The following is a 14,144-nucleotide window of genomic DNA, read 5'->3' as shown; positions in this document are numbered from 1 at the left end:
AACTATGGGGGCTGCATTCACAACTAATCCATTGAGACATATAGTTTTGAACAAAGCTCTGTTGTGGGAATTATTCATGCACTATGAAGTAAAATAAGACACATCACATGATAATTACAGCATACTTGATGTGATATGTAAGTTAGATTGCTTATGGCATAGGAGTGATGACTCATACACCAGTATCGGTGCTGGCCCAAACACAAGATCTGAGAGTGTCTTCTGGTACTCTTCCCAGATGTGCCACCATTACTAGTGGAAGGAGTCGGTAATCAGCATCATGGAATGTTGTCTGTTTTGGGTGTAATACTTAAAATGCATTATTACATGAAAACTATTCTTTAAAGTGGATATATCACAGGATTTCCCAGTACAAATTTATGAAAGGGAATCTGTCACCAGGATTTTGCAATGTAAACTGAAGACAGCGTGCTGCAAGAGTTAAAAAAGAAAAAAAAACCATCTGTGTTTTTCTTATCTGTGTGCAAGCTAATGTTTATCTAAACTAAAGGGTTTATTCCTCTGTGATTACCATTGATTTGACTCTCTGCAGGTGTAGAGCATGCCTCCTACTGTAATTGACACCTCACAGTCAATGCATAATCTCTATAGAGAGCCTGGTGTGGGCAGGGACAGCTCCAGCTCTGTAAAACTCAATTTTTAGATACATAGTCAGAATGGCTGCACATAGTGATCTAAGTTAAACATGGTTAGGTTCAGAATCTCTTTGCCTACATCATGCTACTCTCAGTAAGTAACAAAAATCTGCTGAGAGATTCCCTTTAAATAGGTCTCTTAGACCTGATAAGGCTTGTCTAACTACATTTTATAAGCCACATCATATGAATCCAAGTGAAAAAGTGAGAGTTCATGAGTCCAAGTGTATTCACTCTCTGCCCATCCAGGTTGACAGCTGCAGCTTGTACTAAATAGTGCGCAAACTCAGCAGTATCAGGAAGGAGGCAGACTAAAGGCCCCGTTACACATAACAACGGATCTAACGATATATCGCTAGGGTCACGGATTCCGTGATGCACATCCGGCATTGTTAGCGTCATCATTGCGTTTGAGAGCAAGGAACGACCAATAACTATGGAAAATACTCACCTTATCGTCCATCGCTGACACGTCGTTCATTTTTAAAAAATTGTTGACTGTTGAGCACGCAGCTTGTTCGTCGTTCCGGAGGCAGCACACATCGCTACGTGTGACACCTCGGGAATGACGAACTGCAGCTTACCTGCGGCCGCCAGCAATGAGGAAGGAAGGAGGTGGGCGCGCTGTTACGTCCCACTCATCTCCGCCCCTCCGCTTCTATTGGGCGGCCGCTGTATGATGCCGCTGTGACGCCGCACGAACTGCCCCCTTAGAAAGGAGGCGGTTCGCCAGCAACAGCGACGTCTCTAGGCAGGTAAGTATGTGTGACGGCTCCAAACGATTTTGTGTGCCACGGGCAGCGATTTGCCTGTGAGGCACAAACGACGGGGGCGGGTGCTTTCACCAGCGATATTGTTAGCGATATCCCTGCGTGTAACACCCCCTTAAGGAGCCGTCAATCAGGCTTGGTGGGTGGAGATTGAGTTTTAACTTCCAAAAAGGATTATACAGCCGTTGTTAATCTTTCAAATTCAATGTAAGAATACCAGTCTCATAATAAATATCTATTTAATAATGTTTATATTGTGAAATCTGGGGTCATGTCTGCTTTAATGCTGTGCTAATAAATACACTAAGGTGTAATCTAACCTAAAATATGATTTGTGAGATTTTAAAATTGTATTTGTTTGTAATAGTTTTCTTTTTTATTATCAATAAAGCCCTATAAAAGCAAAGATGTGTTTACCTTATTTTCTGGGTAAAATTAACGGAACAGTTACCATTAGGTACATTTAATTCCTCTTCCTTATACTGTATGTAATTAACATATTGGGCGAATGTCACTTTTCATTAAAGACTGTCATCAGATGGCAAGAAGAAAAGTGAAACAGTTCTCAATGCAAATGCTTCCCACAGTGCAGAAATACTGTATAGACCAGAGTACATTCTTAGAGGTGGAGGAATAGCAATTTAGACAAAAATATGGGGATGGGGTCTATACTACTACAATCAGGCTCTGGTTCTCAGAGGAACTCCCTATATGAGGAAGTAATTAGAAGAATACACTTTATTCACTATGTACAGGCAGAAAGCAGCAGCTCATTATTCATTTTACAAACTACCAAGTGTATTTATATAGGAGCGTCGGTCAAATTTTTATTGAGGCTAATCTAATATTTTCAGGTAGCTGAACAGAGGACCTCTATAGTCACCGTTACTGATGGATAGGGATGAACAGACCCCTTGAAGTTTGGTTTGGTGACTTCATTCGGACTTTAAATAAAGTTTGGTTTGTGACCCGGACTTGACCTGAACCCAAATGGAAGTTACTGATTGGGCAGTTCAGGTCTCCACCCACATGCAGCCAGCCATAAACAGAACCCTTTCGGGGGTGGGTGGACAGGATTTCCATTTTTTTGGGGGGGTGGTTGCAGACTATAGCCAATCACTCTGCTATTACCCCCAATGTGAGCCGTTCAAATGCTGTAAGCGGCTTGCACTGGGCCAAGCACCGAGCGGTACCTGAGCAGAGCAATGGTTGCTCAAGTGGTTTGCATACGTAAAGAACCCAAACTCAAAAATGTATTTTTTAGTAAAGTCCGTTTGCGGTATGACCACCAAACTTTACTTTTCAGGTTTGCTCATGTCTACTGGTAGACCCTTCGTACCCCAGTCTGACACTGACAACAACCCCTTGTAAAGAGCCAGTTATACCAGGTAGAATAACATAATTTATAATAGGACAAAAGGCTTATAAAAAGACACGTGTCATTGAAAAAGTGTCATTGGTAAAATTAATGTATTAGTTGTTATTTTGCAGAGCTCAGGGTCTCTGCCAACATAGTAAGATATTACAGATTATAACTTTCTCATGGTTGTAAACAAGTTAAAAGTATTACACAAAATAAAGCGATGCAAATGTGGACAAAACCATAAGAGCAACCTGTGCAGCTAAACAAAGGAATTGTCTATTGTCTTTTGCATTGCATGAAAGAAACTGCATTAGCTTTGGTAGTACCAAGCATCTAAACACCACCTACCAATTTTTGTAACTGTTTCCCAGATTTCAAGGCAAGCGCACCTCTCAACTGTATCACCCCCCTCTGGACTCAGATGCAATTGCAATGAATGAAACGGTCATAACAAAGAACTCCCCACCCTCTAATTTACTCTCATACTTCAGAAGCAATTTTAGGTCAGCAGTCTACAAGATACCAGAAGCATACTAAGAGGTCTCCTAATTTTTCAGGGCACATAGTCATCATTAGTTCTGTGGATGCACAAATGGGGGTATTACTATGTAGGGGCAAATATAGAGCATTACTACTAAGAAGTAGAATGACAGCATTATATTTTGAGTAGGTAGCTAGAAGGCATACTATTCCTGTGTAGGGGCAGTAAAAGTAGCACCTTTACGATGTAGAGCCTCAAGGGGCACTTAATGGGAGTACACAAAGGTTACATTGCTGTTGAGTAGGGTCAAAAAGGAGTTCATCTACAGTGTAGGGACTTCTAAAACATTTTAAAATGGAGATTCATTACTCAGTGAGGGCATACAGGGCATTATTACTCATGACATCAATGTAGTGGAGACAGTAATGTCTGGGAGACAATAATGTAAAATACAGGAATCCCGCTTTAAGGGAGAAGTATAACTTTGGTGCCAAAAGGGGACACTATTACTGTGTAATGGAAGTAAAACCTGCAGCCACTGTGGCATATAGGAGTAGCAAAAAGTGTTTTATTACTATATAGGCATCATAAACCGTAGAGATGAGCGGACCAGTGGAAGTTCGGGTTCAGCCGGACTTTAGATGAAGTTCAATTCTGGACCCGGACTTAACCTGAACCCAATTGGAAGTCGATGATTGAGCAATTTTGCTCTCCTCCCACATACAGCCAACCATAGACAAAGCACTTATAGTGTGTGTGGGGGGAGGGGGGGTGTCAGTAATTTTTCATGCTGTTGTTACCCCCAGTGTGAGCTGTTCACACACTCCAAACAGTTTGCAGTGGACAAAGCGCCGAGCATACCCGAGCACAGCTATTCTCAAGCGAGTGGTCAGCAAAGCACTCAATCTCTGAACTCAGACACTGATTTTTTTGTAGAGTCTGTGCTTGGTACGAACATCAAATTTAAAGTTTAGGTCCACTCATATCTAATAGTGTTACTATTACCATGGGGTGCTCTGAGGATGGGGAGTTAGAGTAGAGGAAGGGATTCTTGAAAAGCAAGGAACCAAAGATATCTTGGCAGCAATCTCTGCAAGGAAATGGTGGCTAGAGAAAATGAAAAGGGACGCAAACAACTCTAATCAAAGAAGACATCACCTGTAAGTCACTAGGTTAAATAATAGACATTGCACACGATGGCAGTCTGCAGTCACATAGAGGCATAAGAGACTTTTTGTCCTAGACCGGACAACCCCTGTAAAAGGAGGTTAGGCACAACGTATGCATCAGCACCATGGAGAGCTCTGTAAATTAGTTCTTATACTTTATACATTATCACAGCATATTTTGAGATCTGCAGAAATATTTAATGCCAAGGAAAAACTAACACAACCAGATACATATTATTGTTGAAGAAAAGAAGCACATTCGGTTTATTCTTCCTATAATTTCCTGCACATACAATGCTTCAGAGCTTCTGATCACAATGAGACTACATTCAGGATGAATATTGATGAATATTCATAATGCCCCTCCGCAGGCTATATAAGTCAGAAGACCAATCAGTAACGCACAGTAGAAGACTTTGTGTGCTGAACCATCGACAATTCAGGTATGTTCAAATTAGACTTACAGTAATGGCTAAGACATGGGACTGATTACCTACATCCTTATGGAAAATGACACATACTGATAAGTGAACATGTATATATTGATCCAGATAATTTCTATAGACTGTGGACTGGACTATGAAGTCTGAAGTAGGAACATCTCTGTGCAGAAAGCAAAGTCTTATAGAAGATGCTCGGAAGGAGAAGGAAGTACCTGAAGTTACCACATCGGATCCAATGGCTGTGATGTGTAGCCATCTTGATGGAGGCAGCAGCATCTTGAATTTAATCTTTACAATCAGTAACACAACTCCTTCTCACTTTTCCAGCAGCCTCAAGATTTTAGAGGTAAATATTACTCTTTACTCTATTCCCAGTTAGTTTGACTTAGTTAAAAAGTCAATGTAATGTATAGATCACCTTGTATATATATGTATTGATGGTTAATTTCGCAGTAGACGTGTTCTAAAAATGGCATCAATCATCTAAGCTTCTCTGTCTTCTGATATGTGAAGCTTCTTTATATTAGATAAGCATTTTCTTGAATTGATATGATATTCAGAATTTATTATAATGTGTTGATAATGTGAATACAAGGCAGCGATCTCTCTGTAGTATATACTATATGCCCCAATAGCATAATGACAGCTATTGGTCTAATTGAACACCATAACTGCGCATTTTCCTGTTTATATGAAACTCTACAGCAATGCACTAGTGTACGATTTCTATATTACAAATATGTTTGTCTATTATCATAAAAAAAGAAAATGGCACATCCATATTTTATATTAAAATAAACAATCTTCTTTATTAAATTTTCATTAAAATTGGATTAACAGTTTGTAGTCCACATAGTAAAATTACTGATGCGTTTCCGGCCAAGGAGGTGCCATTTTCCTCTTTGGTGATGATTTCAAGTTGATGGTCCATAATGGAACTAGCGCCCATTCAGTTTGAGCAGTAACCATGTCACCACTCATATCTGTACAATTGACTGCTCGGAGTTGACACGTTGCACCATCTCTGAGCTGGTTGTCAGCTTAACAGCCAGCAGTCCGAGTATCTACTGGGTCTCAGCCTGACATACCAGCGCTATTGGGTCCTAGAACACCCAGATCCGCTCTGCAAGTGACTTATCACTGGGTGTTATCCCTGAGTTGGGCTGTTAGGGATGACTCAGCTACAATAAAGAAAAAAGAAATATATATCCCCCAGAGATATGCTATACATATCTATCTACAAATAATATATAAACTGACCAGCACCACCAATTAGAATATAACAAGTGTGAACCGGTGCAAGCTGCTCAACTGCATACTATACAACCAGAAGAATACAGCAGCTCTCTGTAAACAATAAGATGTATGCAAGGGAACCAAGGGGTAAGGTTTCTCCATGTAGAGCAGGGGTCCCAAACTCAGCTGAGTATAAGTGCCGCACATAGAAAAAAAAATAATTTGGGGGGCCGCACTCTTTTGAGGACAAAAGTGACATCTTTATTGATACCATATTTTTTTTCTATACACCCCTGCATCACTGTTTTTTAACATTTTTTGTTTGTTTGTGACTCTTGGTCTTCTTTTCCTGGGGCTGTCCTCATGTGAGCCAGTTTCTTTGTAGCGTTTGATGGTTTTTGCCACTGCACTTGGGGACACTTTCAAAGTTTTCCCAATTTTTCGGACTGACTGACCTTCATTTATTAAAGTAATGATGGCCACTCGTTTTTCTTTACTTAGCTGCTTTTTTCTTGCCATAATACAAATTCTAACAGTCTATTCTGTAGGCCTATCAGCTGTGTATCCACCAGACTTCTGCATAACACAACTGATGGTCCCAACCCCATTTATAAGGCAAGAAATCCCACTTATTAAACTTGACAGGGAACACCTGTGAAGTGAAAACCATTTCCGGTGACTACCTCTTGAAGCTCATCATGAGAATGCCAAGAGTGAGCAAAGCAGTAATCAAAGCAATGGGTGGCTACTTTGAAGAACCTAGAATATAAGACATATTTTCAGTTGTTTCATATAAATAATATATAATATTTATATATATATATATATATATATATATATATATATATATATATATATATATATATATATATATATACAGTGCCTATAAGTAGTATTCAACCCCCTTCAGATTTAGCAGGTTTGATAAGATGCAAATAAGTTAGAGCCTGCAAACTTCAAACAAGAGCAGGATTTATTAACAGATGCATAAATCTTACAAACCAACAAGTTATGTTGCTCAGTTAAATTTTAATAAATTTTCAACATAAAAGTGTGGGTCAATTATTATTCAACCCCTAGGTTTAATATTTTGTGGAATAACCCTTGTTTGCAATTACAGCTAATAATCGTCTTTTATAAGACCTGATCAGGCCGGCACAGGTCTCTGGAGTTATCTTGGCCCACTCCTCCATGCAGATCTTCTCCAAGTTATCTAGGTTCTTTGGGTGTCTCATGTGGACTTTAATCTTGAGCTCCTTCCACAAGTTTTCAATTGGGTAAAGGTCAGGAGACTGACTAGGCCACTGCAACACCTTGATTTTTTCCCTCTTGAACCAGGCCTTGGTTTTCTTGGCTGTGTGCTTTGGGTCGTTGTCTTGTTGGAAGATGAAATGACGACCCATCTTAAGATCCTTGATGGAGGAGCGGAGGTTCTTGGCCAAAATTTCCAGGTAGGTCGTGCTATCCATCTTCCCATGGATGCGGACCAGATGGCCAGGCCCCTTGGCTGAGAGACAGCCCCACAGCATGATGCTGCCACCACCATGCTTGACTGTAGGGATGGTATTCTTGGGGTCGTATGCAGTGCCATCCAATCTCCAAACGTCACGTGTGTGGTTGGCACCAAAGATCTTGATCTTGGTCTCATCAGACCAGAGAACCTTGAACCAGTCTGTCTCAGAGTCCTCCAAGTGATCATGAGCAAACTGTAGACGAGCCTTGACATGACGCTTTGAAATTAAAGGTACTTACGGGCTCGTCTGGAACGGAGACCATTGCGGTGGAGTATGTTACTTATGGTATTGACTGAAACCAATGTCCCCACTGCCATGAGATCTTCCCGGAGCTCCTACCTTGTTGTCCTTGGGTTAGCCTTGACTCTTCGGACAAGCATGGCTTCGGCACGGGTGGAAACTTTCAAAGGCTGTCCAGGCCGTGGAAGGCTAACAGTAGTTCCATAAGCCTTCCACTTCCGGATGATGCTCCCAACAGTGGAGACAGGTAGGCCCAACTCCTTGGAAAGGGTTTTGTACCCCTTGCCATCCTTGTGACCCTCCACGATCTTGTCTCTGATGGCCTTGGAATGCTCCTTTGTGTTTCCCATGTTGACCAAGTATAAGTGCTGTTCACAAGTTTGGGGAGGGTCTTAATTAGTCAGAAAAGGCTGGAAAAAGAGATAATTAATCCAAACATGTGAAGCTCATTGTTCTTTGTGCCTGAAATACTTCTTAATACTTTAGGGGAATCAAACAGAATTCTGGTGGTTTGAGGGGTTGAATAATAAATGACCCTCTGAATAAACTTTTCACAATTTAAAAAAAAAATAAAAAAAGAAATAACATTCTTTTTTGCTGCAGTGCATTTCACACTTCCAGGCTGATCTACAGTCCAAATGTCACAATGCCAAGTTAATTCCGAATGTGTAAACTTGCTAAATCTGCATGGGGTTGAATACTACTTGTAGGCACTGTATATATAAAGATATATACAGAGGAACCTTGGATTATGAGCATAATTCGTTCCGGAAGTCTGCTCTTAAACCAAGTTACTCTTATATCAAAGCGAATTTTCCCTTATGAAATAATTGAAACGCATATAATTCGTTCCACAACCCAAAAATATTTACTGTATTTATACAAACTTATTACAGTGATACAAAATAATATACTGTATTCACATAAAATCATTACAGTACACTAATACAAAATGCCGCACAGTACAGTAAAAAACGTGCAACAAATAAAACTGCACATTAGCTTACAATAGAATTGTTGGTGTACGGGAGGTACAGTACGAGCAATGTGCTTTACTGGTTAGCCAAAAGAGAGTACAATACTGTATCCACAAATGCAAATTGATAGAAATGCTATATAGTATATACTGTACTGTGCAATGAAAGGACAATTCTCATAAACAGAGCTATCAAGGTAGGCATCAAGTCAACCCAATTAAGGCTGAATCAGTGCCAGCACTACTCATAGCAATTATCAACACAGGAGGACAAGAGTATTAGTGCAAAAAGTGAAAATCTTTATTCAAAAACACAGACAAGACAAGATATGAAAGATAAAATTCTACTATGTAAAAATGGGGACATAGTATAATGTGGGTCATGGGATTTCAATACATAATAAACCCTCCTAAGTCAACAAAGGGATAATATATAAATTTAATTGATATCAATGAGTAAATACTATCGGAGGAGGGAGGTATACAGTATTGGATCAAATGAACCCATAGGGACTATAACATGCGAGTGCAGGGGGCTGGAACAAGGTCATAAATCACCATGGCCTCTCCGACCATAGGTAGGGAGGAGTCATGATGATCACTGGATCATAAGACTCAACACCATGTAAGTGATCAAACAGATACAAATGAATACAAATGATCATTCCAAGGTCAAGTAGTCGCATAATGGACTTAACAAGACAATCAAACACAGGAAAGAGCTATACATCCTACCTAAAGTGCAAGTGCAATGAGAGTAGCCCAATTTCCTAAGGTGCAGGTCTGATGAGGGTAGCCCAGTTCCAGTACCACATCAATGGAGAGTCCACATATAATGCCACATGATCACTACATGGGGACTCTCCATTCATGTGGGACTGGAACTGGGCTACTCTCATCAGACCTGCATCTTAGGAAATTGGGCTACTCTCATTGCACTTGCACTTTAGGCTCTAATTCCACCACAACTTCATTCACCAATGTTATGCAATATATCTTGGTATTAGAAGTTAACTATTTGTTTGAATTTCACATTACTTTCTGTGAGCGACAAAACTTTTGTCTTGCCAAAATCTGACATTTCTGTGTTCATTAAATGATAAATATTTCAGCTTTGCAGCAACTTTATTGTCATAACCTAAACCAAATTTGGGTGGGTTTCAGCTTTCAAAAGAGTAATTTATGAAACCAATGAAGGAATTTAACCCCTTCACGACCGGCCGATTTTTCGCTTTCCGTTTTTTTTTTTCGCCATTCTTTTTCTGAGAGACGTAACTTTTTTATTTTTCAGTCAATATGGTCATGTGAGGGCTCATTTTTTGTGGAACGAGCTGTACTTTTAAATGAAACCATCAGTTTTACCATATAGTGTACTAGAAAACAGCAAAAAAATTCCAAATGCAGAAAAATTGCAAAAAAAGTGCGATAGCACTATGGTTTTTGAGATATTTTATTCACTGTGTTCACTATATGGTAAAACTGATCTGTGGGTGTGATGCCTCAGGTCAGTGCGAGTTCGTGGACACCAAACATGTATAGGTTTACTTTTATATAAGGGGTTAAAAAAAAATCGGAAGTTTGTCCGAAAAAAGTGGCGCACGTTTTACGCCATATTCCGTGACCCGTAGAGTTGTCATTTTTCGGGATCTACGGCTCAATGAAGGCTTATTTTTTGCTTCTCGAGCTGACGTTTTTAACGGTACCATTTTTGCGCAAATGCTACGTTTTGATCGCCTCTTATTGCATTTTGCGTAAAAGTTGTGGCGACAAAAAAACATCGTTTTGGCGTTTGGAATTTTTTTTGCCGCTACGCCGTATAGTGATCAGATTAATTGATTTTATATTTTGATAGATCAGGCGTTTCTGAACGCGGCGATACCAAATGTGTGTATATTTTTTTATTTTTTTAACCCTTTAATTTTCAATGGGGCAAATGGGGGGTGATTTGAACTTTTAGGTTTTTTTGTTTTTTTTTAATTTTTTAAAACTTTTTTTTAACTTTTTTTTTATTTTACTAGTCTCCCTAGGGGGCTATTGCGATCAGCATTTCGATCGCTCTGCAGTATCTGCTGATCACAGCTACAAGGCTGTAAACAGCAGATACGCTCTCTTTCTCTTTTGCTGTGCCGCTGGCACAGCAAAAGTGAAAGCAAGTCAGGTGTAGTACAGGAGTCATCACATGACCCTGTGCTACCATGACAACTATCGGAAGTCACGTGATCGCGTCATGTGACTTCCGGTATCGGGCGGTAAGTAAATGTTTACCGCGATCGCGCTTATAATGGCGCTGTCACATATTGACAGCGCCATATAAGGGGTTAAACGGCACGAGCAGATAACGATTCTGCTCGTGCCTAGCAGGCACACATCTCAGCTGTGAAAATCAGCTGAGATGTGTGCCGATCGCAGCATGATGCTGCCGGCAGACCGCGGGCAGTAACATTATGACCGCAAGGATGTAATTTTACGGCCCACGGTCGTTAAGGGGTTAAAGTCAGGTTATAAGCTTTTATTTACATAACATGGATAAGCAACAGAATTTCTGTCAGGGTCTGTAATGTGCCTATCCTTGACCCCTTGTAGTAATGTTCTCATCCTTATTTCCATCCTGTAGTAATGTGCCCATCCTTGTTCCCATCTTGTAGTAATGTCCTCATCCTGTAGTAATGTGCCCATCTTTGTCCCCATCCTGTAGTAATGTCCCCATCCTGTAGTAATGGGGACACGGTGGGTCAGTGGTTAGCACTGCAGCCTTGCAGCGATGGGGTCCTGGGCTCTAATCCCACTAAGGACAACATCTGCAAAGAGTTTGTATGTAGATTATGAGCCCCAATGGGGACAGTGTTGCTAATGTATGTAAGGTGCTATGGAATCAACAGCGCTATGTATATGAATAAATATTATTATTATTATTATATCTCCATCCTGTAGTAATGTGCTCCATCCTGGTCCTCATCCTGTAGTAATGTGCAAATCTTGGTCCTCATCATGTAGTAATGTACCCATCCTTGTCGCCATCTTGTAGATTACTACATGCTAAAGTATGGAAACCATGAATGTGTGAATATGGACCTGCATTACTGCTAAAGAAAATCTAAGAAAAATTAGATATTTAGCATATATAAATGTCCATTTGTATATCTGCCCAGTTGCCCCTTCATGGCATATCTCGTTATGCACCTTTTCACACCTCAGTTTGGTGAGTGCAGTCAGTCTTTTTGTCTATATTAAGAGTCATACCTTCGGACCGTGCACCCCTCCTCCACTTGCCACAGGTAATCTTATCCTATATAGCAGGTTCCTACTTGCCCATACACAGGAGGTTTTAAACCCAGAGAGAGGCTTCAGCATAGTATAGGTACCCAGTTACGAGATATGTCGTGAAGGGGCAACTGGGCAGATATACAAATGGCCATTTATAAATGCTAAAGATCTATTTTTTCTTAGACGATGATTGGTGAACCGTTCGACTCGAACATCACTCAACTCTAGTTTTTTTATCTATCTGATTGGCTGGCGGCAGAATTGAGTTGAGCTTAACTCCGCAGCGCGGGCTATTTATTCATCTATCTATCTATCTATCTACTATTATTATTTATTGCACCATTGAGAGAGGAGAGATAAGGGAAAAAAGACAATAGGTTGGGAGGTTGCAGTAGTGAGGTGATAGCGGGGTCATTGCAGGCTGTAAGCTTTCTGAAAAGAGCTGAATGTTCAAGTTCAGTCTGAAAGTTCCAAGTGCAGTGGATAATCAAACATGTTGGGGCACAGAATCCAAGAGAATGGGGGATAATTAGGAGAAGCTTTAGAGACGATTTGGTGAGGAATGTACAAGTATGAAGGTGAGAAATAGGTCTTGAGAGGACAGGGGATTACATTAGGGAAGATATTGGGAGATTAGTTCTGAGTTATACAGTGGAGACCTACTATGTATTTGTACCGCCCCATGCTCGGCAGCTGAGCCGCTCGGATCCGGACCTTCAGTGGGTGGCTCGAGGGTTTCCGGACCCGGGGGTCCTGCGGTCACGTCAATCAAAAAGGGGTTGGTGGTTTGGGGACGTAGGTGTACGGCCGGAGCCGTGTTAAGTTCGTGACGCCACCCACGGGATGTTGTGAAGGTGGACACCACTGCTGCAGTTACGGGGCACCCAGGGGAGATGTTGCGAAGCAAGTTGTTAACCCCTCCGTGGGCAGGGATGGTGGCCCTGAGACCCGTTGGGGATGTTTGACGGTGCAGGGAGATGGGCAGCCGGAGGGCACTGATGTACTCACTATTAGTAAACACACGAGTCTCTGGTAAACCAAGGTGATGGTGGTCGGTGCCCGCAACCGACTGCAGTCTGGTCCCCCACCCAGTTGGTGGTCTCCATCTTTCTCCTGCACCTGTTTGTGATGGTGGACTACCTGCGCCTGCAACGTTAGGAGTCAGCTCCCGGCTTGTGGTTGCCTGAGGAGCCCTTTGCCCGCAGACGCTGGCCCGTGGGATCTCTGTGCCGTGGCGGTGGCGTTCTATCCCCCTCGTTCGGCTGTTGTCTTCAGTCGGGACTTTGGGTGGGACAGGACCTCTAGTACTGGCCGCAATCAGTTAATTAGCTAGCCCCCAGTAGCTTCTGGACCTAGCTTCAGGGTCTGAGTACCCCCTTTGTGCTCTGGTTTCCGAGTCGGTTCCCCGGGTTGGTACCGGCGGGCCACTACTCTGTCCTGGTCCACTACGGTTCCACCGAGCCGTCTTCCCGGCTTCTGCAGATAGGGACTGCCGTCTGCCTCCTAGCCAGCAGTACCAGGGCTGCTACCCTGGCACCGGTTCAGTTTTGGGTCACTCCTCTGCTGGAGCTGCACACAGCTCCAGCCCACACACCTCTCCACTTGACCTCTAGACTTGAATTCTAGAACAGAACTGTACTACTTTCCCGCCTCAGGCTGTCTGAGACTCCTCGGTGGGCATCTTCCAACCGCCTGGTTCCGCCCTCTGGTGTGTCCATCAAGCACTGAGGGGCTTGACTAGGGTTTTATATGTTTGGTTGCTGTCACCTGTTAGGGAACGGTGTAGTGCGGGGCCCTATCTGTGACTACCTGGCTCGGCCAGTGCATCACATATTTATTTGTAGATCTATAATAATAATTTGAACTGGTTAGGTTGGGGAATTGGGAGTCAATGAATGGATTTGCAGAGGGTCGAAGCAGACTAGGGAGACAAGGGCATGCACTAACATTTTAGTAGTTTCAGGGTTGAGGACGAGACAGGTTCTGTTAATATTTTTGAGTTTGAGGAGGTATGAGGTTGTAAAGGCTGGAT

At 41.8% G+C, this 14,144-nt stretch overlaps 1 protein-coding gene across 1 annotated transcript in view; it reads left to right on the top strand.

Annotated features, from left to right (window-relative positions):
- Positions 1 to 5,018: 5,018 nt before the first annotated feature.
- Positions 5,019 to 14,144, top strand: part of LOC142301400 (tyrosine 3-monooxygenase-like) — a 207,858-nt gene continuing 198,732 nt past the window's right edge. The window contains exon 1 of the mRNA XM_075342399.1: positions 5,019 to 5,228. Within this exon, the coding sequence (XP_075198514.1) occupies positions 5,019 to 5,228 (210 nt within the window). The remainder of the gene's footprint in view (positions 5,229 to 14,144) is intronic.

The sequence above is a fragment of the Anomaloglossus baeobatrachus genome, chromosome 4 (assembly GCF_048569485.1).
Source record: "Anomaloglossus baeobatrachus isolate aAnoBae1 chromosome 4, aAnoBae1.hap1, whole genome shotgun sequence".
Lineage (NCBI taxonomy): Eukaryota > Metazoa > Chordata > Amphibia > Anura > Aromobatidae > Anomaloglossus > Anomaloglossus baeobatrachus.
This window is presented reverse-complemented; position numbering and strand designations above follow the sequence as displayed.